This window comes from Bos indicus x Bos taurus, chromosome 9 (assembly GCF_003369695.1).
Source record: "Bos indicus x Bos taurus breed Angus x Brahman F1 hybrid chromosome 9, Bos_hybrid_MaternalHap_v2.0, whole genome shotgun sequence".
Taxonomy (NCBI): domain Eukaryota; kingdom Metazoa; phylum Chordata; class Mammalia; order Artiodactyla; family Bovidae; genus Bos; species Bos indicus x Bos taurus.
In genome coordinates this window covers 85,993,274-86,019,646 of record NC_040084.1, presented here as the reverse complement: position 1 = coordinate 86,019,646, position 26,373 = coordinate 85,993,274, and the positions used below count along the sequence as shown (strand labels likewise).

Sequence of the window (26,373 nt, the reverse complement as noted above, 5' to 3'; positions counted from 1 at the left end):
ACATTTAGGTTGATTCCATGTAGTGGAAATGCATGTATCCATGCATTGGGGTGCATGTATCCTTTCAGATCATATTCTTCTCTGGTTACATGCCCAGGAGTGGGACTGCATAGTCATATGGTAGCCCTATTTTTAGGTTTTTGAGGAACCTCCATACTGTTATTCACAGTGGCTGTACCAATTTGCATTCCCACCAACTGTAGGAGGGTTCCCTTTTCTCCACACCCTCTATGGCATTTATTGCTTGTAAGATTTTTTGATGATGGCCATTCCGTCTAGTCAAGGCTATGGTTTTTCCAGTAGTCATGTATGATGTGATAGTTAGACTGTGAAGAAGGCTGAGTGTCAAAGAATTGACGCTTTTGAATTGTGGTATTGGAGAAGACTCTTGAGAGTCCCTTGGACTGCAAGGAGATCCAACCAGTCCATTCTGAAGGGGATTAGCCCTGGGTGTTCTTTGGAAGGAATGATGCTAAAGCTGAAACTCCAGGACTTTGGCCACCTCATGCGAAGAGTTGACTCATTGGAAAAGACTCTGATGCTGGGAGGGATTGGGGGCAGGAGGAGAAGGGGACAACAGAGGATGAGATGGCTGGATGGCATCATCAACTCGATGGACGTGAGTTTGAGTGAACTCCGGGAGATGGTGATGGACAGGGAGGCCTGGCGTGCTGTGATTCATGGGGTCTCAAAGAGTCAGACACGACTGAGCGACTGAACTGAACTGATTCTCACTGATGTTAGGTGATACCTCATTGCAGTTTTGATTTGCATTTCTCTAATAATTAGTCATCTTGAGCATCTTTTCATAGGCTTTTTTGTACATCTGTATGTCTTCTTCGGAGAAATGTTTACTTAGATCTTCTGCCCGTTTTTTGATTGGGTGGTTTGTTTTTTTCATATTGAGCTGCATGAGTTGTTTGTATATTTTGGAGATTAATCCCTTGTTCGCTGCCTCATTTGCAAATATTTTCTCTCATTCTGGGGATTGTCTTTTTGTTTATGACTTCCTTTGCTGTACAAAAGCTTTTAAGTTTAATTAGATCCCATTTGTTTATTTTTGTTTTTATTTTCATTACTCTAGGAGATGGATGAAAAAAACCTTGCTGTGATTTATGTCAAAGAGTGTTCTATCTATGTTTTCCTCTAGAGTTTCATAGTGTCCAGCTTTACATTAGGTCTTTAATCCATTTTGAATTTATTTTTGTATGTGGTAACACATAGTATTTTCATTTCAATTCCCCCACAAGTTTTTGTTCTAATAGAATATATTTTTATGTTTGACGATATTTCTTGATCAGTCTATTCTATCTTGTACAATGAAAATGTACATATGTAAACTAGAATTTATTTTAAATTTTTTCCTGTGACCATAAAGTCTAAGAGTTTCAAAAGTATCTTTTGAATTGAGTCATTGTTAAAATTACCATTGTTTCACAATTGATCAAAACTACATAAAGATCTTACAAACTTCACAAATAATTACTAAAAAGCAGAAATAAAGCTTGATTGAAAATGTATCTACTGAGATGAACAGGGCTATGGTGTGTAACTAGTTAATATATCCGTCACTGAATTTTACTTATTTCATTTTTATTTCTATTTTTCACTGTAATAAAAATGAACACTGAGAAACCTTGCTCACATAGATTAGTAGATAGGAAAGGGAGGAGTGATATTATTGCCACGTCACTCACTTCTTTAACGTCTTTCTAAAACCCAAAAGAGTCGGTCGAGACTTAGCAGCTAAACAACAAAAGCGCATTGTGATCTGTGGACCATTTACTCAAAGCAATAACCTGATTCCTTGAATAACTTGATTCCTGGATGACTTGAACTCGTTCACTTTGGTTGAAAACAAAGAACTGAAACCCTCTGACCTGGAAAATGGTTTAATTTCACTGTCATTCATTTCCTTAACACCAGCCTCAGACTTCTTCCTTTAGCACCTGGTGGAGTTTGGCACCCAGCACAGCAGGACTCACGCAAAGCAAGGGAGGGCATCAAGGGGAAGCTTGTGGGAAAGGACAGGAGACGTGTCAGGTTCTCAGGGAGATCAGTTTTAGAGAAGAACAATTGGGCAGCTGACAACTGAGAATTTGATTCTCTCAGACAATCCCTGCTCAGGACTTCTGCAAAGTCTTTGTGTGCAGGGTGCCCAAAGGCATACGAAACCCTATTTTGAGATGTCATAGATGTTTACACCCGGCCTTTGCTGCAAATTCACAAATCGCCTCTTATAGCTGTCCTTTACACTGTCCCTTTCAAAAGGTAAAAATAGAAAATAGGAGTGTCCTGCAAAAATGTTTAAACAAAATGTCAGCTGATGGAAAAGACTTGAATATTTAGCTTCTCCGGTATACAAAAAAATACGTGTGCCTGTGTGTGTGTAAGCCAGTCTTCTGGCGTTTGCATTTACCTCATGTACACTTGAAAAATGAATTAGGCTTCTAATATGCATGTCATCGTATCCTCAACATGAAAAAATGACCATTTTCTAATTCATATAAATTTGGATGACATTAAAAGATATTGAAAGAAATTTAAGTCCCAAATTCTAACCTACCATATAGTTGATTTCCCAATATCCTTTATTTTCTGTGATTTTTTTTTTTCAAAATTCCACAGACCTCTTTGTGAGATTATGAACCCAGGAGGGTCTAAACCACAGCAAGACTAACAAACGTTTGCTCAGTTGGAAAACGGGGGATCGTCAATAACAATAAAAGTTAGTATCATTATTAAAATTATAGAAGAAAAACTAGCAAAATGAATTCCCTTCTCTCATTGACAATTGAAAGTATGCTAGTATTTTTTTTAAAAGGCCTTTGAGAGATCAGGTATTAATGCATTCAAAATATGTTTATTCAGAACTTCTCCCACTGAGAAAGATCCTGGCCCAGATCTCAGTGCCAGGGCTTGATTCCTGTGGATCAGGAATAATGCTGGGAATCCGGCGGCGGGGGGGGGGGGGGGTCCCATTCAATACTGGGCCCCCAGCAGGTGGCAGGCCTCCACTGGGCCCAGCAGATCCCCAGTAGCCTGCTCAGTCCAAGAGAGCGTGAGTGAACCAGAAAGCTGCCCCTGCTGTCTAATCCCCACCAACTAGAGATGCATACTGAAGTCATATACTGAAGTCCTATACCCCCGCACATACTGCCATACTGAAGTCCTATACCCCCGCACATCACTCAGCAGACTGCTCTCCCCTTCCTGCCAAATAGAAGCCGGAAGAAAGTGACACTTGAGAGAAGCCATCAGGGCCAGGTTCAATACCCATTTTCTAAACACCTAAACCCACTGAACAGCAAGACACCTACACTGTGACAGCTCACTCTCCAGGGCAAAGCCACTGCTGATGAGAGATTTTATAGCTCACTTTTCACTCTTTATAAAGGGCTAGTGTCTGGCACAGTCACAAGGAGAACATGTCACTTTCTGAAAAAAAAATAAAATAAAAAATTTGTCTATTCTAATACTCTAAGATCAAATCAGTTTCTCCTATAAGTTCAAGGTCGGAAAAGAGAGACCACCATTTCCCAATGAACTCCCTACGCTTCTTACATTAGATCATCACAGCATGACACATTTCATTCCTCTTTGTGTTGGAGTCCAGAAAATTCAGATACATGTATTTAATGTTTTCAGCAATAAAGAATCTACCTGCCAATGCAGGAGATGCAGGTTTGATCCCCGGGTTGGGAAGATCCTTTGGAAAAAAATATAGCAACCCACTCCAGTATTCTTGCCTGGGAAATGCCATGGAGAAAGGAGCCTGGCAGGCTATTGTCCATGGGGTCACAAAGAGATGGACAAGACTGAGCGACTAACATTTTCACTTTGTTACTATACTGCTGTACTAAAGCTAAAGGCAAAGGAGAAAAGGAAAGATATACCCATTTGAGTGCAGAGTTCCAAAGAACAGCAAGGAGAGATAAGAAAGGCTTCCTCAGTGATCAATGCAAAGAAATAGAGGAAAACAATAGAATGGGAAAGACTAGAGATCTCTTCAAGAAAATTAGAGATACCAAAGGAACATTTCATGCAAAGGTGGGCTCAATAAAGGGCAGAGATGGTATGGACCTAACAGAAGCAAAAGATATTAAGAAGAGGTGGCAAGAATACACAGAACTATACAAAAAAGATCTTCACGACCCAGATAATCATGATGGTATGATCACTCACCTAGAGCCAGACATCCTGGAATATAAAGTCAAGTGGGCCTTAGGAAGCATCACTATGAACAAAGCTAGTGGAGGTGGTGGAATTCCATTTGAGCTATTTCAAATCCTAAAAGATGATGCTGTGAAAGTGCTGCACTCAATATGCCAGCAAATTTGGAAAACTCAGCAGTGGCCATAGGACTGGAAAAGGTCAGTTTTCATTCCAATCCCAAAGAAAGGCAATGCCAAAGAGTGTTCAAAATACCACACAATTTCACTCATCTCACATGCTAGCATAGTAATGCACCAAATTCTTCAAGTCAGGCTTCAACAGTACGTGAACCATGAACTTTCAGATTTTCAAGCTGGATCTAGAAAGAGCAGAGGAGCCAGAGATCAAATTGCCAACATCCACTGGATTATCAAAAAAGCAAAAGTATTCCAGAAAAATATATATTTCTGCTTTAGACTGTGCCAAAGCTCCTTTGACTGTGTGGATCACAACAACTGTGGAAAATTCTGGAAGAGATGGGAATACCAGACCACCTGACCTGCCTCCTGAGAAATCTGTATGCATGTCAAGAAGCAACAGTTAGAACTGGACATGGAACAACAGACTGGTTCCAAATCGGCAAAGGAGTATGTCAAGGCTGTATGTTGTCACTCTGTTTATTTAATTTATATGCAGAATACATCATGCAAAATGCCAGGCTGGATGAAGCTCAAGATGGAATCAAGATTGCCAGGAGAAATATCAATAACCTCAGATACACAGATGACGCCACCCTTATGGCAGAAAGTGAAGAAGAATTAAAGAGCCTCTTGATGAAAGTGAAAGAGAAGAGTGAAAAAGTTGGCTTAAAACTCAACATTCAGAAAACTAAGATCATGGCATCTGGTCCCATCATTTCACAGTAAATAGATGAGGAAACAATGGGAGATTTTGGGGGGCTCCAAAATCACTGCAGATGGTGACTGCAGCCATGAAATTAAAAGATGCTTGCTCTTTGGAAGAAAAGCTATGACCAACCTAGACAGCATATTAAAAAGCAGCGACATTACTTGACCAGCAAAGGTCTGTCTAGTCAAAGCTATGTTTTTTCCAGTAGTCATGTATGGATGTGAGAGTTGGACTATAAAGAAAGCTGAGCGCCGAAGAAGTGATGCTTTGAACTGTGGTGTTGGAGAAGACTCTTAAGAGTCCCTTGGACTGCAAGGAGATCCGACCAGTACATCCTAAAGGAAATCAGTCCTGAATATTCATTGGAAGGACTGAAGCTGAAGCTGAAACTCTAACACTCTGGCCACCTGATGCAATGAACTGACTCATTGGAAATGACCCTGATGCTGGGAAAGATTGAAGGTGGAAGAAGGGAACAGCAGAAGATGAGATGGTTGAATGACATCACCAACTCGATGGGCATGAGTTTGAGCAAGCTCCAGGAATTGGTGATAGACAGGGAAGCCTGGCATGCTGCAATTCATGGGTTTGCAGAGTTGGACATGACTGAGCAACTGAACTGACTGTACAGTATCTCCCTACATGGGTTACTCAATTATCCATATCATTTTTCCCTTATAGATAAGAATTTAGATTACTTTTTTTCCCCATGTTTATCCAGTCAATCCTGAGCTGCTTAGGTGAGTCAGTGGTAAAGAACTGCCCTGCAATGCAGGAGATGTAGATTTGATCCCTGGGTTTGAAAGAACCCCTGGGGAAGGAATTGACAACCCACTCCAATGTTGTTGCCTGAGAAATCTCATGGACAGAGGATCCTAGTGAGCTACGGTCCATGGGGTCACAACAGAGTCAGACACGACTGAGTGACTAAACAACAATAACAAAATTTAACATTCAGCTACAAAAACTCTCATTCCAGGTTCATGTTCTAGTTACCATAATAAACATTATCACTCAATAAGCACCAGACCCAGGGCACGTTCACAAAGGCTCACTTAGGGCGTGGAGCATCCCTTTGGGCAATTTTTATTTCACCTCTTCTCTAAAAAGATGTCCTGAAATCCAAGAGATCAAAAAGTCATTTCAAGGACCATCTACCCATCCATCACAGTCTTAGCATAATTCAATGTTTTTGTGATCTGAACACCTCTCCTCCAATTGTGTTTTAGCAAAATCAGAGATTTAGAAAACTGTTTCTGGGTTTTTTTGTTTTGTTTTGTTTTTAAAGAAAGACAAAACAATTAGACCATTTTGCTTTAAATGTCATAGAGCAGGTGGCAGCACAGGTAAGGCCGGATGTCTTCCAACAGCAGTTTGAAGAGCTGAAATGCTTTACAAAAAGCTACAGTCAGAATGCGGGATAGACAGCCTCAGAATACGGAACTTCAGTTAAGACACAAATGAAGTCACTTCTAAAGAGTCTTCAATAAAGCAGCAGAGAAAATAAACTTCCTATACACAGCGAAAAGTCATTTCTAAAATAGCAAGAAACTATAGCCTAAATGTCAGCTTAATATATGACAAAATGGCATGATCTCAGTTACCTAAATAAATGAAACGTAAAATCAAGATATGTTATAACCTGTCCTGATAAAAACACAGTGAGGATTTTTTTCCCATTTCAGCTAATCAGAGAAAACAAACCATCAGCTTGTAGCATGCTATCATAACAGGAAAACGTCAGCAAAGAGGCAACTCTACATAACTATATTACACTAAATAAACACCTGCGGGAGAAGAGTTACGTTGGTTTTCCTGTCAAGCATTCTTTATCAAGATTAAAACTATTTTGAAAGTTCAAACTAAAAGATTCAGAAAGTACTTGAGCACTTTTGTTGAAATATGCCTCCACATGGCACAGGGTGAAATGGAATAGATCCCGGAGGCCCAAGCAGACTCAAACTGGATGCAAAATTCCTCCCCACCTCACCCACAGAGCGCTCAGGGCCCTTCAAACATCTCTGGGCTCAGGTTCCTCATATGCACAGCCAGCTTAACACCCACTATTCGAAAAAGTAAAGAAGCATGTTTGATAACCTGCGTGCAAGAACTTTTTGATCTTTAAAGCACCATTCAATCTGAGGGATTCCCCGATGGCTCAGACAGTAAAGAATCTCCTGCAATGTGGGAGACCCGAGTTCGATCCCTGGGTCAGGAAGATCCCCTGGAGAAGGAAATGGCAACCCAGTCCAGTATTCTTGCCTGGAGAATCCCATGGACAGAGGAGCCTGGCGGGTTACAGTCCGTGGGGCCACAAATAGTTGGACACGACTGAGTGACTTCACTTTCAATCTGAGAACCATTTCAGATACCTACTTCGGCTCTGCTGTGACTTTCTGTTTCCAGAGCTAACTTCATGAATAACAAATCTGCTACCACACTGTGGTCTGAAAACGTTCAGTGGCTTCCTAATGTGTGCCAATGAGTGTAAGGTACAAGTTCCTCTAAAATCTACCCCTTTCCCTAGAAGCCTTCCTTGTAGCAACCCCCACTTCCTCTCTCCCTGTCACAGTCTCTCAGCAACCACGCATATTGCTCAGAGGGCTCAAAGGGGCAACAATTTTCTTCCCTGGTGGCTCAGACCATAAAGAATCTGCGTGCAATGCAGGAGACCCATGTTCAATCCCTGGGTCGGAAAGATCCTTTGGAAAAGGGAATGGCAACCCACTCCAGTATTCTTGTCTGGGAAATCCCATGGACAGAGGAGCCTAGAGGGCTACAGTCCAAGGGGTTGCAAAGAGTCAGACATAACTGAGCGACTGACACTTTCACTTTCTTTCCCTTAGCCTTTATGTCAGGGCTGCTCTTTCTTTCTGGAATGTCCTTTTGCCACATCTCTGTCAGGCAAACTCCTACTTATGCTTCAACACCCAGCTCATGTCACTTCTTCCATGAAGCCCTCTCCTTCTCCCTATTTCCGATCCCCCATCCCCCCAAGGCATGTGAATGAATCTCTACTACCATAAATACCTATATGAAAGTTATGAATATATACATCTGTATCAGAGATGACTAGGCTAGCAGCTTTTTAGAAAAATCTTCATGTCTTTGGCACATTCGATTCTGAAAAAAATTTTGAAAAATTAAAATCTTATCAAATGAGCACAGGATAAACGTTTTAGAACTTTCAATCATCCAACTATTCTTTGCAAGAATATTCTTTCAACAAATAAAAACATTTACTGGACAAAAATGTAATTTACACAGTCTCTAGAGGTCTTCTTCCTGCACGAAAACCATAGAGTTCAGAAAGGGCAGGAATACACATAACAATAAGCACTGTTTGTGAATGCCTAGAGACAGAATTTTGATGGATGTGTTTGTTTGCTTGTTGATACAAGATACACATATCGCACAGTAAGTAACATCTCTCTGGCTCCTACACTCTGAAGTGCCACCTGTTCTGGCTAGGCTTATGCCTGGATAATTAAAACAAAGGTGTGCATTAGCAGATATTAAAAATGCAAATTTTCACAGTATTCCAGGCAGCAGAGTAGCAGATAGCATTCTCTTCATAATCTAGTGATTGTTGCTCTGGAGCAGAAAGAGTCCCTCTAAAGTTCCAATGGAAACTCAGAAAGGTTACATGAACTGCTCAAGGTCACACAGCTGCATGCTGGCAATGCCAGGATTCACACAGAGGACTTCTGATTTGAAGCCACTACTCTTTTATACAACACTGCCTCCTGTGATAGTAAGCATCCTGTTCGGGGCAAATTCATAGAAGAAATGCGATTTCCAAAAAAAAAGAAGATGCAGTTCTATTAGACCATATGGCTGGCCTTCAAATGTCTCTGTCATCAAATTGTGGTCCCTTGAATTTTATAAACATTCAAAAGAATAACAGCACACAGGAGCTAAACAACTTATTGTCATCTAGCTGCTTAAAAAACAGTGTTTAAAAGAGGGTTGCCCTCATTACAAGGAACTACAAAGGGCCAAGGGCTGGCTGAGACAGGCTGTCCATGAGGAGCTCATCTATCACTGCCCGCTAACGGTTCTAGCTCAGCTGAAAAGGAAGCATGTGTCTGGGGATGTGGTGCTTACTTTTTGCTCCAGAGACTCAAAAGGAATCCAAGAGGCTAAGACTTAAAAACTTGCCTAGTCCTGCATTTACTCAGGTAACTCAGGCTGAGTGTGCAAGGAGAGTGGTCGTGTCTGCCTAGACTTGCCAGAGATGCCACAATCTACTGACACACAAAAGTTCTCTCCAGAAACAAGGGCCATGGGCTGGAAGCTGGGGGACCTTGTCCCAAAAGTTTAGAAATTAAATGGCAAATGCGGGGTTCAAATCTTCTAAAGAGAGTTAGGCTTGAAATCAATTTCCAGATTTGAAAATTGAATTTAATGTTAAAGAATGACATCACTCAAGTATGACTCTGTCTCCACCTAGACTTGCAAAACCATTGGATCAATTCACATCAAAATAAATGCTGAAAGAATGTAAAAAGTAAATGAAAAAGTGAAACAACAAATGAACTAGAAGAAAATATAGGGAAAATACAGGATATAAGACCTTCCTAAGCATTAAAGTAAAGGAAAAATAATAAATGGAATAAAGTTAATTAGAATAAATAAAAAATAAAAGAAACTGATTTTTAAAACTAAAGTGCAATTTAAAAACATATTTGAATGTATGGTGAAGGGCTAATACCCCTCATCTCTTAAGGATTCTTAAAATTAGCAAGAGAAAGAACATATCTATAGAGGAAAAGTAGGGAAAAACCCATAATTCCCAAAAGACAGTCAAATTGTTCAGTTTCATCAATGTTCAAACAAATGTGAATTAGAGTTTAAAATATCATTTTTCACCAACTGAATGGGTGAGGAGTTTTATAAGATCATATCCAGTGCTTGCAAAATATGACCAAAACAGACTGCTGGTGAAAGACACCAAAGCATATGGCAATTCGTACTAAAAGTGATTTTTTAAAATGGGTGCACACTTTAACCCAGCAATTTCAAGTCTAGGAATTTCTCCCAGAGAAGTGTGCAAAAATGTAATACTGTTCATCACAACTTTATAGAATCATGAAAAGCTGGAAATAGCCTAAATATCAACAGTCCTTGCTAGAGGAATTATTATACATTCATAAGAAACTCTGCCACCATGAAAACCAATGTTGTTGAACACCATGTAAAGACAAAAACGACATTTGTGATACTGCTTGGAAGCATGCAACCAAACCAAGGTACTTCTCAATACAGGAATTAACACACATTTTACTTTCTTCTTTGTGCTTTTCTATTTCCCAGTTTTCTACAAGGAGCATGTAAGAGTTTTAATTATTTATTAACCTTGTGTTTTCAAAGCATTACACTGAGTGATTCCAATTATTTGCTTTATTGACACCCCGTGTAAATAAGGCGATGGCATCCCACTCCAGTACTCTTGCCTGGAAAATCCCGTGGACGGAGGAGCCTGGTAGGCTGCGGTCCATGGGGTCGCAAAGAGTCAGACACAACTGAGCGACTTCACTTTCACTTTTCACTTTCATGCATTGGAGAAGGAAATGGCAACCCACTCCAGTGTTCTTGCCTGGACAATCCCAGGGACGGGGGAGCCTGGGTGGGCTGCTGTCTACGGGGTCACACAGAGTTGGGCACGACTGAAGCGACTTAGCAGTAGGAGCACACCCCGTTATTTGCTCTGACCATTAAAAAAAATAAAACTTTACCTGGAGTATTTGGAAAATAGGACTCTTGGCAATGAATTCCAACATTATTAAAATTAAAAACAGCACAAGAATCTGCAGTAACTATTTGAAGAAATTTTATACCCAAGACCAATTGTTTAACCTCCTATGCTTATTAATAAACTTGACAACAGGTCGCATCCGTAGGTTCACAAATCTCCAAACAGCCTGTATTTCAATACTATGGATTACGGAAATTAATAAAAGCAGACATTTTCAAACTTTAATCAGGCAAGTGTGTGATTCATAGGAAAAAACTAATGTTATTAAGGGGCTTCCCAGGTGACACATGTAAAGAATCCTCCAGCCAATGCAGGAGACTCAAGAGTTTGATCCCTGGGTCAGAAAGATCCCTTGAAGCAGGAAACAGTAACCCACTCTAGTATTCTTGCCTGGAAAATTCCATGAATAGAGGAGCCAGGTGGGCTACAGTCCATGAGGTGGCAAAGAGACATGACTGAGCACGCAGGCATGCACATAGAGACCATAGAATGTTCTTAAATTCGAACAATCAAACTGGTGAATGAGAATTCAATTAAAAGAAATTAATGAAACATTTACTAGTACAGATCTTTGGTGGCTAGGATAAACCCTCGCTCATTTGTCTGTTTACAAGAATTAATCACATTCCAAAACTGCTACAGTATAGACACTTACTACTCAAAATGTGGTCCTCTGACTGGGTCACTGGTGACACTGGGAGCTTTTGGGGAATGCTGAATCTCAGACTCCACCCCCCACCTACTACCCCTGAATCCAACAGTGGAACAAATTCCTAGGTGATTTGAATGCACATTTAAGTTTGAGAAGAGCTTGTATAGAGAAGCTGAAAGCTAAAGTGTCAAAAGTCACAGCCAAATAAAAGACTCTAGGCTAAGTGAAACATCTCTAAATAACACCACAAAAGGACTTAGGGTACACCCAAAGCTACCTGGCCATCTATGAACTATAGAGGTTCTCCAGTTTGGTTGTACATCAGAATTGCATGGGGAGCTTTAAACAAATACAGATGCCCAGGCCCTACCCCTGACCAAATGAATGAAAATCAGTATTTTCAAAAGTTCTCCAGGTTATTCTATTATGCAGCCAGATTTGAGAAGCCCCAAGCTCCTGGCATAAACAGGATCTTAACCAAGGAGATCATTAACCTAATCACAGCCAGGCAGATCTAATCCCTGCTTCTACTCTCCTCCTTTAGCTTCCCAGAGACCCCTGTTTATCACTTTACATTTATTCTAAGTCCTTCTCTGCTCCTCCCAGTAGAATCCGGTCCCCTCCCCGCACCCAGGGCAGGGACAGTATCATTAGTCATACTACCTCCAGGACCCAGTGCATAACTGGAGCTTGATGAACATTTGTTGAAGGAATGAACTTGAATAGATGGAAAAGATGACAGAGGACGGCTGCCAAGCCACATGGGAAGGAGGGCGGGCATCTGAAAGCAATAGGAAAACACATGTTTTCTGATCCTTTAAGTCTCATGGATATGAAGCTTCCATGAAATGTAAGCCTGTGGGGAAGACTTACCCTGAAACTGACAAAACTCACCTATCATTCCAACCGGGTGGCCAGGAAAAATCTGGTGAAAGGCAACTATGTTTTGAAACAGCAAATTCATTATATCATGAAAGAAACGAAACACGAAAGTAGGAGCTCACCGAATAGCCCACGTGTTTTCCAGTAGGTCCTCCCCATCCAAGCTAGGGCACACACTAACGGTGTGCCACATCCACACGCTCAGTGCCAGAGCTCAGGTCACAAGCAGAGTGGCACCCCTCTAACTGTTTCAACACACCCTGGCACGGGACCTGCACACCTCTCCCAGTAAGGAACAGGAGAGCAAGACACAAGAAGGCCTGAATAAAGCCTCATCCAAATGCATTTGAAAAGTTCACCATCAAGCTTCAAACTCAGGAGACTTGAAATCTTATCACTACATGGTAGCTGCAGATATCCTCCGGCTGGGTGTAAAGAGCTATAAAAAGACAGAGGTTGTGGATGCTAACAAACATTTCTTCCTCCCTCCCTTTCATTTCTGGGAACCTCTTCATCTCACAGCAGGGCTAGAAGAACATAACCACAAACATTTCAGACTCCGTAAGGCCCTGGATCTCCGCTGGGCAAGCAAACAAGAGCAGCCTTCTAAGCTGAGAAAAGCATGAGCAAAGAAAATAATACGACCTCAATCTTGTCATCTGCTAAAGAAAACTAAAGACACTGCGCCATTTGGTTTTCGTATTTATGGAGCTTTCCGGAATGCTGTCCTCCATTTTCACCTCCGGGTCCTACTCAGCTGCTAGTTAGAGAGCAGTTTCTATTGGGCGGGGGGGGGCGGGCGGTGGTGGTGGTGGCTACGTTTTCAGCAGGGACCAACACGAACTCCACACGGTTCAAATGGGCATCACACGTGGAGGTTATGTCAACAAACTCCTCTGGGCAGGTCTTCCACACCGGAACTCCTTGCTTTACCTGCTAAGAGGCGACCACACCACAATCCCCAGGCCAGCCGGGCAAGACAGGAGAGGCAGGCATGCCTTCCCCTCCTGACTCAGCCCCGCCTCGGCTTCCCTGCTAATCGTCACTTTCTGTTTTCTTCCCCACTGTGGTAAAAATAACTTCCTCTTGAAGTGTCTAAATCTGCGTGTGATTTAGCACACATTTTTTGGCACATCGCTGGTTGCATTTTGACACTAAAGGAGAATGAAGTTGCAAAAAAATCTGCTATCACGTTTCTGCGAAAACTCCAACCAGATGAGTGAGTCCCCTTGCTTTCAGGAATATTGCAAAAAATACTTTCAGGGAAGATGATACATTCTAAGCACTGCATTAGCTCCTTCTGTCCTCTGCTTCTTACAGACTCAGCAAAGTCTCAGGGGTGGAGGGAAGCAGGGCAGGAGGCACGTGCTGTTGGCTGTGAACTGGGAGTGGCTTGCTGGCTGTGCTTCTTAGTGTGGAGAAGGGTACCTCAGCAGGCAGACCATCCAACACAAATGTGGCACCAAGAACTCAGCAAGACTTGTATTTAGGACCTGAGACAGAGCTCCAGAGGGGTGTACCTCCCCTCCCCTCCCCCCAGCTCCACTCACCTGCTGGTAACTACGGGCAGGGGTGGGTGTAGCACAGTCATTTCAAAAGAAAACCGTTGAGAAGAGAGTCCCTTCTGATAGTAACTCCTCTCCACAAAGTCAAAGTGTGAGCCACTCTGTTGTGTCCAACTCTTTGTGACCTCATAAACTGTAGCCCGCCAGGCTCCTCTGTCCATGGGATTTCCCAGGCAAGAATACTGGAGTGAGTCACCATTCCCTGCTCCAGGGGATCTTCCTGACCCACGGATAGAACCTGCATCTACCTGCAGCTCCTGCATTGCAGGCCAGTCCCTGACCACTGAGCCACCGGGAAGCTCCAGGTGGGACCTTAGAGAGCACCTCATTCAGTCATTCTAAAGGAAAATGAGGCACCATCATCTGGAAAGTTCCAGAACTATCTCCATTTTCCCTTTCCTGGCCATTGGTACATATTCCCAGACAGACCATCAGGACTACATGGAAACACTGCTGCTAATGGGGGTCCTAGGAAAGAAGAACAACTGAGGATCACAGACCTAATTAAACATCTTCATTTTGGAGGTGAAGAAAGGTAAGCTTAGGAGGTTCACATGACTCAACAGTACTGACCACTGAACTTTTTGGAGACTCCCTCCAGACCCAGGTCCCCTGTCCCTTCCAGCAACCCACATGGCCCTGCCTGACTGTTGCACTTATCCAGTGAGAAGGCATTTGTGTCAAACAGTCTACATATCAAAGGAAGCTCTGTGCCAGAGTTGCAAGGTCATGGTTTCCCTTGACAAAATTTAACTTTCCATTAAGTAATTAATGTAAAATCCCACTTGCTTTCAGCTTCTCAAGGGATTGGGTGACCAGCCACGCTGGAGAGTAATGGCCCTGGTGGCTCTGGCTTGCCCCAACACCCATCAGAGGCTGGACAGGTCAAGGCAACATGAAGAAGCAGAGAATGGAAAACAGAAGCAAGTTCACCAGCCTTTTGACAAAGACATGACCTGCTACTTTGGTTCACTGTTCCTGCCCTGACCTCCAATGGAAGGGAAGTGAGAACCAGAAATAAATCCGTGGCTAGATTACTGGGCCTAAGGGGAAGAGGCTGTAGCAGCAGCCCCAGTGTATGCCTGGCTCTGTGATCGTTTGAAAAAGTAGACTGATGTGGATCACAGTCCAGTCCTAGACCAGCTGGTGATCCCAGAGAGGGAGATGTGCCATACTCCTTCTCTTACAACTACGTTCATTTTGTGAACGCAAGGTGTGTGTGCCTGGGGTGGGGAGGAACGTGGATAAATTCAAAACAGAGAAAAGCAGGCTGGGCAAAGAATTCCTTTTTCAGATGGTTTCCAGGAAGCAGAAGAGAGGCTAAAAAGCAGAAAGATTTGTGCGTGTACAGTTAACAGGACAAATGACTGGAGAATGTCAGCTGCTGATGAGCCCTCATCAGTTTGAAGGTGAGGGTGACAAGATAAGCCACAGAAATACTGCTTCAGTAATTTCACACTTCTTGGGTAGAATGGTTCATTGAAATAGAAGCAAGCCATGAATCTGCGTATTCCACTGCTATGTGTGTGCCAAAAGAAAAAGGGATCTGAGAGAAGCAAAGAATAAGGCGAGAAAATTGGCATTTGTTGAAATCAAATGCCAGGCCTTGAGTTAGACAAACACTTTATAAAACGTTGTGCTTAGTCACTCATTCACATCCGACTCTTTGCAATCCCATGGACTGTAGCCCGCCAGGCTCCTCTGCGCATGGGGATTCTTCAGACAAGAATACTGGAGTGGGTTACCATGTCCTCCTCCAGGGGATCTTCCCAACCCAGGTCTCCCTCATTGCAGGTGGATTCTTTACCATCTGAGTCACCAGAGTAATCCCGTCATATGGGGCTTCCCTGGTGGTACAGTGGTAAAGAATCTGCCTTCCAATGTAGGAGATGCAGGTTCGATCCCTGGGTCAGGAAGATCCCCTGGAGAAAGAAATGGCAACCCACTCCAATATTCTTGCCTGGAAGATCCCATGGACAGAGAAGCCAGGCAGGCTATATAGTCCATGGGGCCACAAAAGAGTTGGATAGAACTTAGTGACTAAACAACAAACAACATGGATTAAAACACCTCAGGTTTTAAGAAGATAAGAGCATTGCCTGAGTTCCAGCTAAGAAGTGGAAACACAGTCATTCATACCCAGATCCCCGGTCTAAAGCTTGTACTTTTTCTAGTATCTGATGCTTCTGACCCACAGAAAGCTTTCAGTGAATATCTGCTGAATGACTGAACAAAGAAGTTTATATGTTTCAGACTACTTTCATTTTATTTTCATAAGACTGTGAAAGTCATACTGAACTAGAAAAAAAAAATCAATGATGTTTCCAGAAATGCATTACAGTTTAATGCAAGTGGTTATTTAAATCATTTATCAATGAATGAAATCAGAATTACTTAATCAAGGCCATAACTTAAGGTTATTTCCATGTCTTTCAGTAAACAAGGTCAATGGGTTTATGCACTGAGCCTTAATTTTATAATCTATTATTCTGCCATTCTAGGTTAAAATCCATTCAGTCACTATTTCAAAAACCACATCATCTTATGGTCTCATCTCCTTACAGTCATGCTTGAAATGTACCAGCTAATTTAATACAAATTGCTACTTAAGGAAGACATTGACCTAGAGCAAGAGACAAACTGCTATTCTGCAAATTTCTGAAACAACTGGTTTAGGGTTCAGGAAAATGACAAGAAACAAGAAGTTTGCATTCTAGTATGCACTCAAATCTCTGGGTTGACCTCAGGCATTCTTAATTACAAGGGAAGCTCTATCAATGCAATTCTAAATCCCAACAGGTAAGAGGCAGACAACATTACAGAAGGAAACGTTTATAGAACTGTATGTCGCAGTGGTTTTAACATCTTTGGAGCATATGCTTCAAACAGCCAGAAAGAGATGGGTTGGAGAATGGGCTAGAGTCTTTCCTGGAACCCCTCCCCACATTCTCTACTTAAAATAGGAACAAAATGAAGCAGAATTGAAGCCCTAGTAAAGAACAGTCTGCTTAGCAAATATTTTGAATCAACAGATACTTCCTATGGGTTCATGTGGAGCACCCAGGAGAGGTGTCACAGTAGAGATGGAAAGTATTGAGCAAGCTTCTTCCTTCCAAGGAGCTTGCCTACAAATTATGACAATACACAGTAGAGTGTCAAAACTTCAGAAGTGATTATGAAATGAGTACTAAGGATTTCAGAGATCATCCTTGGAATTTGAGCTTCCTTAGCCATCAGCAAAGGGGCAATAGCAGAAGCCAAGGCAGGTGGGTGGTGAGACGAGAAAGATGAGCCAGTGGCTGTCTTTGGGAAATTACAGACACTTGCTATAAAATCTGAGATAGACAGAAGTGCAGCATACCCTGGACATTAAGCTGCTATCTGGCTTCCTGATAATTTTTAGTATAAGAGTGTTACAAACTATTCAAATTGAATCTCTTATCAGGCAGCATGGAATTGACTGTACTTATTTTAAAGCTTCTTATTTTGATAATATATAATTTTAAAACCTACTAAAAACTTCTAACACTTTGAAGGAAATGTTTCTTCCTAAAATCCTAATTTATTTTTATAAAGTTAAATTCCTAATTTATTTTACTATTTTACTAAAGGACTATATATTTGTCCTGTATATTATATACCACAATCTGAATAAAAAGGAATTGCATATGAATCCTAATTTTGTAAGAATGCTCTAGATTTCCTTGGTAGCCTCATAGTACATAGTATAAGGAACACAATGTACACAAATGTTTTCCCCTGCTGAACTCATTGGCTCCATTCTAGTGAATAAGCACAAAGAAAGAATTCTCACACCATTGCACTCTAATCTGCTCTTCAAGATTGGCAACACTCATATTCCAGATATAAGTCACAATAATCTTTGTGACACCTGTAAAATAGTTGTGTTACCTATTTATGAATTTTCATACAGTAGAACTAAATGTAAAGGGTTTACTATTCAAAGTCATCCATAACTGTAAAACAAAACCCCCAAGATTCTTTTAAAGAGGCCTTTGTGTTCAATCGCTAGAAATTTATTTAGGTTTTATTCTATACCCAGACACTGTACTTAAAACTCAAAACAAAAAAGCCAACTCAGATAAAAAATGGGCAAAGAGTGTGAATAGACATTTTTCCAAGGAAGATATATACATATGGCCAAAAAGCACAGGAAAAGATGTCCAACATCACTAATCATTATGAAGATACCAAAAAAAAAACCACAATAAGATACCACTTCATACCCATTAGGATGTCTATAATCAAAATAATGGAAAATAAAAAGTGTTGGTAATGCTGTAGAGAAACTGGAACTCATAAACTGTGGGTGGAGATATACAATGGTGCAGCCACTGTGGAAAACAGCTTGGCAGTTCCTCAATAAATTAAACATAGAATTATCATATGACCTAGCAATTCCAATGTGTATACTTATGGCAGAAAGTGAAGAACTAAAGAACCTCTTGATGAAAGTGAAAGAGGAGAGTGAAAAAGTTTGCTTGAAACTCAACATTCAGAAAACTAAGATCATGGCATCCAATCCTATCACTTCATGGCCAATAGATGGGGAAACTATGAGAACAGTGAGATACTTTATTTTGCGGGGGCTCCAAAATCACTGCAGATGGTGACTGCAGCCATGAAATTAAAGGACGCTTGCTCCTTGGAAAAAAAGCTATGACCAACCTAGACAGCAGAGACATTACTTTGCCAACAAAGGTCCATATAGTCAAAGCTATGGTTTTTCTACTAGCCATATATGAATGTAAGAGTTGGATTATAAAGAAAGCTGAGCACCGAAGAATTGATGCTTTTGAAGTGTGGTGTTGGAGAAGACTCTTGAGAGTCCCTTGGACTGCAAAGAGATCAAACCAGTCAATCGTAAAGGAAATCAGTCCTGAATATTCATTGGAAGGACTGATGCTGAAGCTAAAACTCCAATACTTTTGCCATCTGATGCAAAGAACTGGAAATGACCCTGATGCTGGCAAAGATTGAAGGTGGGAGGAGAAGGGGATGACAGAGGATGAGATGGTTGAATGGCATCATCAACTCGATGGACATGAGTTTGAGTAAGCTCTAGGAGTTGGTGATGGACAGGGAAGCCTGGTGTGCTACAGTCCATGGGCTCGCAAAGAGTCGGACACAACTGATCAACTGAACTGAACTGATATACTTAAAAGAATAGAAAATAGATGTTCATACAAAAACTTATACACAAAAGTTCACAGCAGCCTTATGCACAATATCCAAAAGAAACAACTGAAATGTTGAGAAATAGATGAGTGGATAAACAAAATGTGGTATATCCATACAATGGAATATTATTTAGTCATAAAAATGAATAAGTATTGATACAGGCTACAATACGAATGAACCTTGACAGCAATGTTCTAAGTAAAAGAAGCCAATCACAAAAGACCACATATTATATGATTTCATTTCTATGAAATGTCCAGAAGAGGCAAATCTATAAAGACTGAAAATAGATTAGTTCCTAAGGGCTTGGAGAAATGGAGGAATAGTGAGGCGATAATTAAAGCAAATGAGGATTTTCTTTTTGGTGATGCAAATGTTCTAGAAGTGACTCTAGTAATGGTTTCACTTATCTAGGAATATTCTAAAAACAATTAAAAGCTATTACATTTTAAGTGAGTGAATTAAAAATCAATAGCATATACTGAAGTGTGCTTCATTTGTAAATGTCTTGCACAATAGTTGTTACATTGTTTTGACTTCTGCAACAAGAATTTGGTGAAATTTGAGTGTTCTCTCCCCATTTCTGATAAATAAAAGGGTTTATATATATCCCTGTTTGCTTAAAGTTGTTTCTGTAATAAAAATAAATATAGGTAAGACAAAACTTATTTGTGGTCAAGACTTAACTTCTTTCTAAAAAATAAAAAAACAGCAAGTGTCAATTTCTAATCATTCTAGTAGCTACAGTTCGTCAGATAAGATGCCTTTTCACTGTCCATGGCTGACCTGTTCAGTGCAGCTGCAGGGAAAGCTACAGTTTCTGCTCCTGCTGTTTCCCTCTAGGGAAGCAAAAGATGCTGTTTCTTTGGGGACTCAAAAATCTTGAGCACTTTCATTCTAGTTTCTCAAATACAAAACCAACTAGTGTTTTAAACTTGGATCAATGACAGGGAATTTGAAGAAAGACAGTATCCAGATAATACATATTTATCTGTAGTTTAAAACAACTCATACTGAGATGAGTCTACATTAAAAATATTTTACAAGACAGAATGCTTTTCACTATTCATGCTGTGTGTTTACAGAACAGTCTGCCATAGCTGAATTCCATTTTCTATCTTCCTCTAAAACAGTGCTACTGTGTCCCCAACCAACCCTATAAGATAAACTTGCAGCTATGAACAAGAATGTCATTTTCTTTTTATGTCAACAGTTTCTATTGATAACATCATATTTTATGCATTCACTTCCTAGATTACTGTCTGGGGGCTGGGGTATTATATTTAAACTATATATGATGTGCAGAAGGAAACTTAATTTTACTTTCAAGGTTTAGAGAAACTATTTTGCAACAAGTCTGGACTTCAATTTTCACATTTTCCTTTAAATTCATTTAAACTTAGATACTTTCAAGTCAATAAAGTTACATATTTTGCTTTCATTTTTGACTCAAAATTGCCACACTTATATGTAATCTACATATCAAGACGGAATTCTGAAAACTAGAGTAGTATATCTCCATTTAAAATAGTGCAAGTTAAAAATGGAAAGGAAAGCCTATCAACTTGAGATCAATGCAACAGATTTAGTTCCCATTGATTTAGTTCCCATAAAGGCTAAATCACATATCCAAGTCTTGGTGATAAATCATCAGAGTTTGCCGGTTGTACGGGATCAGTAGTAAGCCATCTGGCTTATTCAGTTTACATCTATGTACCGAGTGTTATTCCAAGTTTTTGATATTTCCACAGCTCATAAGTAATGAGTCTACTGGCAGAGGCTGCATCATAATCTAATTTCTATGGAAGATTTCATTTGATTTTGGTTAGTTTTCTACAGCAAGTCAAAGTCTGAATGCCACTTCAAAATAAATGAAATAATTTCAATGAACTGCACACACCATGGTCTCCAAGTTCAAGTACAGCAATTTGCTTTATTCATGTCTACTGACCCCACTGTGTGCTTATGCTCTCCTTCCTCCACTCATTTCAAGGAGGTAAAGAAGCAAGACAAGAGTTCTCTCTGCATAACTTTCCTCCCCCTCACACACTTTCCTTTTTATTTATAATCTGCTGCAGCAAAAAGCATCTTTAAAAAGAACAGACTTTGCCCTTCCCCAAACTGCCTAGGAAAAAAGAAGCTGTTTGACCCCAGTTCCTTTGAGAAAAAGACGCATCTTTACCGACTCCCCTTTTTTCCTCCACATTATGCTTTCTGGTTGCCCCCTTCACCTCATTCCATGCATCTCCTAACCTCAGACAGTCAAAAGCCAGCTGGGGCTGCAGCTGTTGGCTGCTCTTCCTCTTGCAACAATGGGGCACATGCAGCAAAGCAGAGGCATTTTTAAAAGCTGAAGTTTAAAAATGAAGCCACGTCTATCGCTTTTAAAATATTTTATATATCACTTCTCTTACTCTCATCACTTCTCTTTCTCTCAAATACATAGGGAACTTCCCAAAATCAATCTCTGACTCTAGAACAGTGTTCACGAACTGAGACTGGGATCAGAATTACCTGGAAGACTTACTAGAACAGAGTCTGGGGTCCCACGCCCAGACTGTTTGATTCAGTAGGTCTGAGATGAGACCTGAGAATCTGTACTTATAGCAAGTGACCAGGCGATGCCGATGCTGTAGGTCCAGGGACCACACACTGAGAACTACTGGCCTAGAAAGGGGCTTCTCAGGTGGCACAGTGGTAAAGAATCCGTCTGCCAATGCAGGAGATGCAAGAGACATGGTTCGATCTCTTGGTCGGGAAGATCTGCTAAAGTTGGAAATGGCAGCCCACTCCAGTATTCTTGCGTGGAAAATTCCAAGGACAGAGGAGCCTGGCAGGCAACAGTCCATGGCATCTCAAACAGCTGGACACAGCTGAGCAACTGAGCATGCACATACAGCTTAAACAGAGAAGTGAAGTGAAGTTGCTAGTCGTGTCTGACTCTTTGCGACCCCATGGACTGTAGCCCACCAGGCTCCTTGGTCCATGGGATTTTCCAGGCATGAATACTGGAGTGGTTTGCCATTTCCTTCTCCAGGGGATCTTCCCGACCAGGGATCGAACCCAGATCTCCTGCATTGTAGTCAGACGCTTTACCATCTGAGCTACCAGGGAAGCCCAAACAGAGAATGAATGCTAAAGAAAGAGAGAGAGAAATTAAAAATTTAAGATTCCAATTCACCTCACCTCCAACTGTGGGACTCTGGGAGAGTTCAGTCACCTAGTTCATGGAGATGGCATCTTGGGGATGAATAACAGGAAGGTGGAGTTAAGAGCAGGCCTGCTGCTTGCATGGTTTCCCTTCTCTGCTGGCCCCTCAAGATATTCAAAGTATCAAGAAAAGGAAAATGAAATTATAGAAATAAAAATGATCATTTTTTGACCAGTCAGTTCTTTAGCACCCCACTCGCATCTTGGCTCTATTTCCTTTTTCTCTTAAACTGCTTGTAGTGTTAATGCAGTTGGCACTTGATTCAACCAGACGTGGGTTCAAGTCTTGCCTTACTTACTCTGTGTCCTTCAACAAGTCAGTGAACTTCTTTACCCTCCTTTCTCCCATATCAGAAATAGGGATAACACCTGTACCTAATCTATGATGTTTCTGTGCTAATACAATTTCATTCTGCATGTGCATTGACTGGCACATACACAGTAAATGTTAGCTTTTGTCATAAATGGTCCTATTTCTTCCCTGTGAGAATATTCAGTGTTCAATATGTCACAAATCACACTACCTATTTGATACAATAAGTACAAGCATCACTTCCAGATATTTATTTAGTAGCTACTATGTGTCAGATGTGGGCTTCCCTGGTGGCTCACAGGTTAAAGCATCTGCCTGCAATGCAGGAAACCTGGGTTCCATCCCTGGGTGGGGAAGATCCCCTGGAGAAGGAAATGGCAACCCACTCCAGTATTCTTGCCTGGAGAATCCCATGGACGGAGGAGCCTGGTGGGCTACAATCCACGGGGTCGCAAAAAGTCAGACACGACTGAGTGACTTCACTTCACCTATGTGTCAGATGTAATATATTATAGAAGTATATTAAAAATAAAAAATATTGCTAAAAATAGTTTTTATTTGGAAAATTTTGACTTTATATGAACTTATATTTAAGAAAAATACTTGCCTCCAAAATTGGCTACCTAGGAAAATTGAGAGGATGTGTTTACTAACCACAATTTTGTTTTCACAGACACTAAAATAGTAGAATGGAGGAAACAAGGGGAGCATAATTCTGCAGATACCTTGGCCTTATATTATTAAGGGTATATTTTAGACCCTCTTAAAGACCACAAGCCCACTTTTCCTGAAAATCATTATGTTTACATAACAAAACAACAGGGAACAAATTTGGCCAAGGGTTATCTTATTTTCAGTTCACAATGATGTCATTTTCAACCCACTACATCAGTCAGAAATTCAATGATGAGTTAGTAATAGGAGCAATATTCCATCCTTCAGTTCTTTCTGGTTCCCTGAGTGAATGCTTGTGAATTCACCCTTTCAACAACCAAGCCCCCAAATTTATCAGGCTTCATTTCCTGGAGTATATAATGAAAGCATATAAAATTGTGGATACCACACATATCTGACTGAATTTTCAAGCAGTTAATAGGGTAGATACTGCGGTTTCTTGATTTTAGCCTCACTACATGCCTTTGATCCTTCCTCCTCCCAAATTTCCCCGCCCCAAGAAGGGTTATCAGCATGACATTTTAAGAGCTGGGTGGATGTATTACAGGCAGTCTGGTCCAGACCGGAATTTTACCTATGGAAAATGCCCTGCCCAAAGCCAAGTGCTCCAAAGGACATCACAGGTGTCTTCCTTCCCTCTCCACTGTACTCTTCCTACATCGCTGGCCTCTGTATTTTGCTTGAAAAGAACCCCAACAAAGAATTACTTATCAGTTCATGGAGAAAGACCCTTAAGCTTCTCAATCACTTTCCTCCCTATGCCAGTTATTATAGCAGCAACTGTTGGTAATAACAGCAACCTGTGTGGTAGTAGCAGGAATCTGAGAGCCAATGGGGCTGTGGACTTCCAAACACAGAACTCCCAGAGAAAAGAGTTGACTCTTTAGCAAAAGTACATATTACACCAAATCCCCTAGGAAACCAGATGCTGAGGATTATTCTTTGGAAATCCACTTGGGCAATATTTTCCTCTAATTTTCTCTAAAGCATCTTACAAAACCGTAGTTCCCGCAAAGTTTCTACTGAAAGAGAAGTGAAACTTTTAAAATCTGAGCTTCTCTACTCGGGAAAACAAAACATTGTTTTATCTGCATGTACATTTCAAAACGCTCTAACACATCTATCACTTTGCTGAAGAGGTTTTCTTCCTTCGAAAACGATCTGCTATCTAGACCTGTGGCTTCTGCGAAGAAGGGATTTTTGTGGGTGAGGTTGGCAGCCTCCAGCCGCCGGAGTCGTTTGGCTCGTGGTTCCAGCGCTGCAGGGGCTTCTCTTTGCGCGCTGGCTCGGGTCACGCAGATGCCGGAAGTTCCCCGGGGGCTTTAGTTTATCCGCTTGGACGTTTGCGATGACCTGGGCCCGCTCAGCCTCTCCTCTTCCACCCCCACCCCGCACCATCGAGACCTGCTCTGGCCACGGACTTGTGAGAGGGGAGCATCTTCCCTTAGCCAGGCGCGCACCGGGGACCTGGGGTACGCACGCTGGGCCCTGGCACCCCCTCTCCCCGCGCACTGACCACCGAGCAGCAGGTCACATCCTCTCTCTGGAGCCGCTCTTTTCGCAAGCTCCTTCCCCTCACCTCTCCAAAAACATAGGCAGCCTTGCTCCTATTAAACCAGGCACAACCTCCCCCAAAAGTTCAGACTTGGGACACGCAGCGCTATGGATCGTTCAGTCGAAGCAGGTCGATCCCTGCTACGGACAGCTAGGTGTGCAGGGGGTGCCCCAAGCACAAACTAGCTCACGGACAGCGCGGGAGCCCGCAAACTGCCCTTGGGCTACCCAGGCCAGGAAACAGGAGGAGATCTTGCGGGACAGAATTCGCAGAACGGGCCCCGGGGAGGTACTAATCCCACCTCCGCGACGCGGAGCGCTGGACGGGACAGGACTGTGGTCACTAACAATGCCATGGACCGGCCGTCGCTGCCCCTCGCCTCTCCCCGCTCTGCCAGGCCCGAATACACACACACACACTCGTACACACTAACTCACACGCCAGCACTCCACCCCAGACGGGGTGGCCGAGGCAGGGGGGAAGGTATGCGGCGTCCCGCCCTGGGGTACCTGCGGGGCAAATCAACCCCGCGGCGCCCCACCCCCACCCCGCCTCTGCGCAGACAGACAGACAGCAGGCGCTCAGGGTCGCCGCACGGATGCTCGCGGGCGTCCCACCTGGGGAGCCTCGACGAGGTAGCGGCGGGGGCAACACCAAAGTATCCGGCGCGCTCGGCTCCCCCCTCCACCCCCGCCCCGGCACAACTTCGCGCCGCCCTCGCTCCCGCCTTCCTTCCTTACCCAAATACTGCCGCAGGTCGAGCAGGAAGCGCGGGGGTCCCCCGCCGAGCTGATAGAAGAGGGAGCCCAGGCAGAAGACCAGCAGGGTGGCCATGCAGAAACCGTAGTCCCGGAGGGAGAAGCGCAGAAAGGGCAGCAGGGAGACCCGGCGCTTCCAGCTGCCCAGGCCCGGAGGGGCGCCCCCCAGAGGGGCCCCATGGGGCCAGGGATCCGCGCCGCCGCCGGGATGCTGCTGCTGCTGCTGCTGCTTCTTCTTCATCGCCGGCTCCGCCGCCGCGCACAGCCTGCCCGTGCCAGGAAGAGGTCACCCATCCGCCTGCCCATCCGAGGAGGAGAGCCCTGCCGGCCGGCTGCACATGGGCAGGGCCGCGCCGAGGGCAGCCCGGGTGGGGGGCGGGGAGGGGGCCGAAGTTGCCGGGCTCAGGAGACTTTCCTCGGCATGGTCCCTGCCGCCGCGGCCCGAGCGGCCGAGGTGCCCGTCCCCGGCTCGGCGGCGCTGCCCGCGCCCGGCCCGCTAGCGCCCCCGCGTCCCGCGCCCCGCAGCGCCTCGGGCTCGCTCGCGGCCGCCGGGGCTCGCCTCCAGCGCCAGCGTGGACCCCCCCGCCCCCGGCTTTGTGGCTGTCGGTCTCGGCGTGTTTTGTCCCGGCTCAGGCTCCTCTACAAAAACTGTAGGGAGGAACGGGAGGCGGACACCATCTCCACGCTCCACCTCCTTGACAGGGGTTTTCCTCCTTCTCCTCCCCTTTCTCCCTCCGGC

The 26,373-nt window shown here is 42.9% G+C and overlaps 1 protein-coding gene across 2 annotated transcripts in view; it reads right to left on the bottom strand.

Moving 5' to 3' along the window:
- Positions 1-26,141, bottom strand: part of UST (uronyl 2-sulfotransferase) — a 317,706-nt gene extending 291,565 nt beyond the window's left edge. The window contains exon 1 of one of the 2 annotated variants that reach the window (XM_027551796.1): positions 25,617-26,141. In XM_027551796.1, the coding sequence (XP_027407597.1) occupies positions 25,617-25,875 (259 nt within the window). In that variant the 5' untranslated portion in view covers positions 25,876-26,141. The remainder of the gene's footprint in view (positions 1-25,616) is intronic. The other variant, XM_027551795.1, reaches the window with a different exon arrangement.
- Between the last annotated feature and the right edge of the window lie 232 nt (positions 26,142-26,373).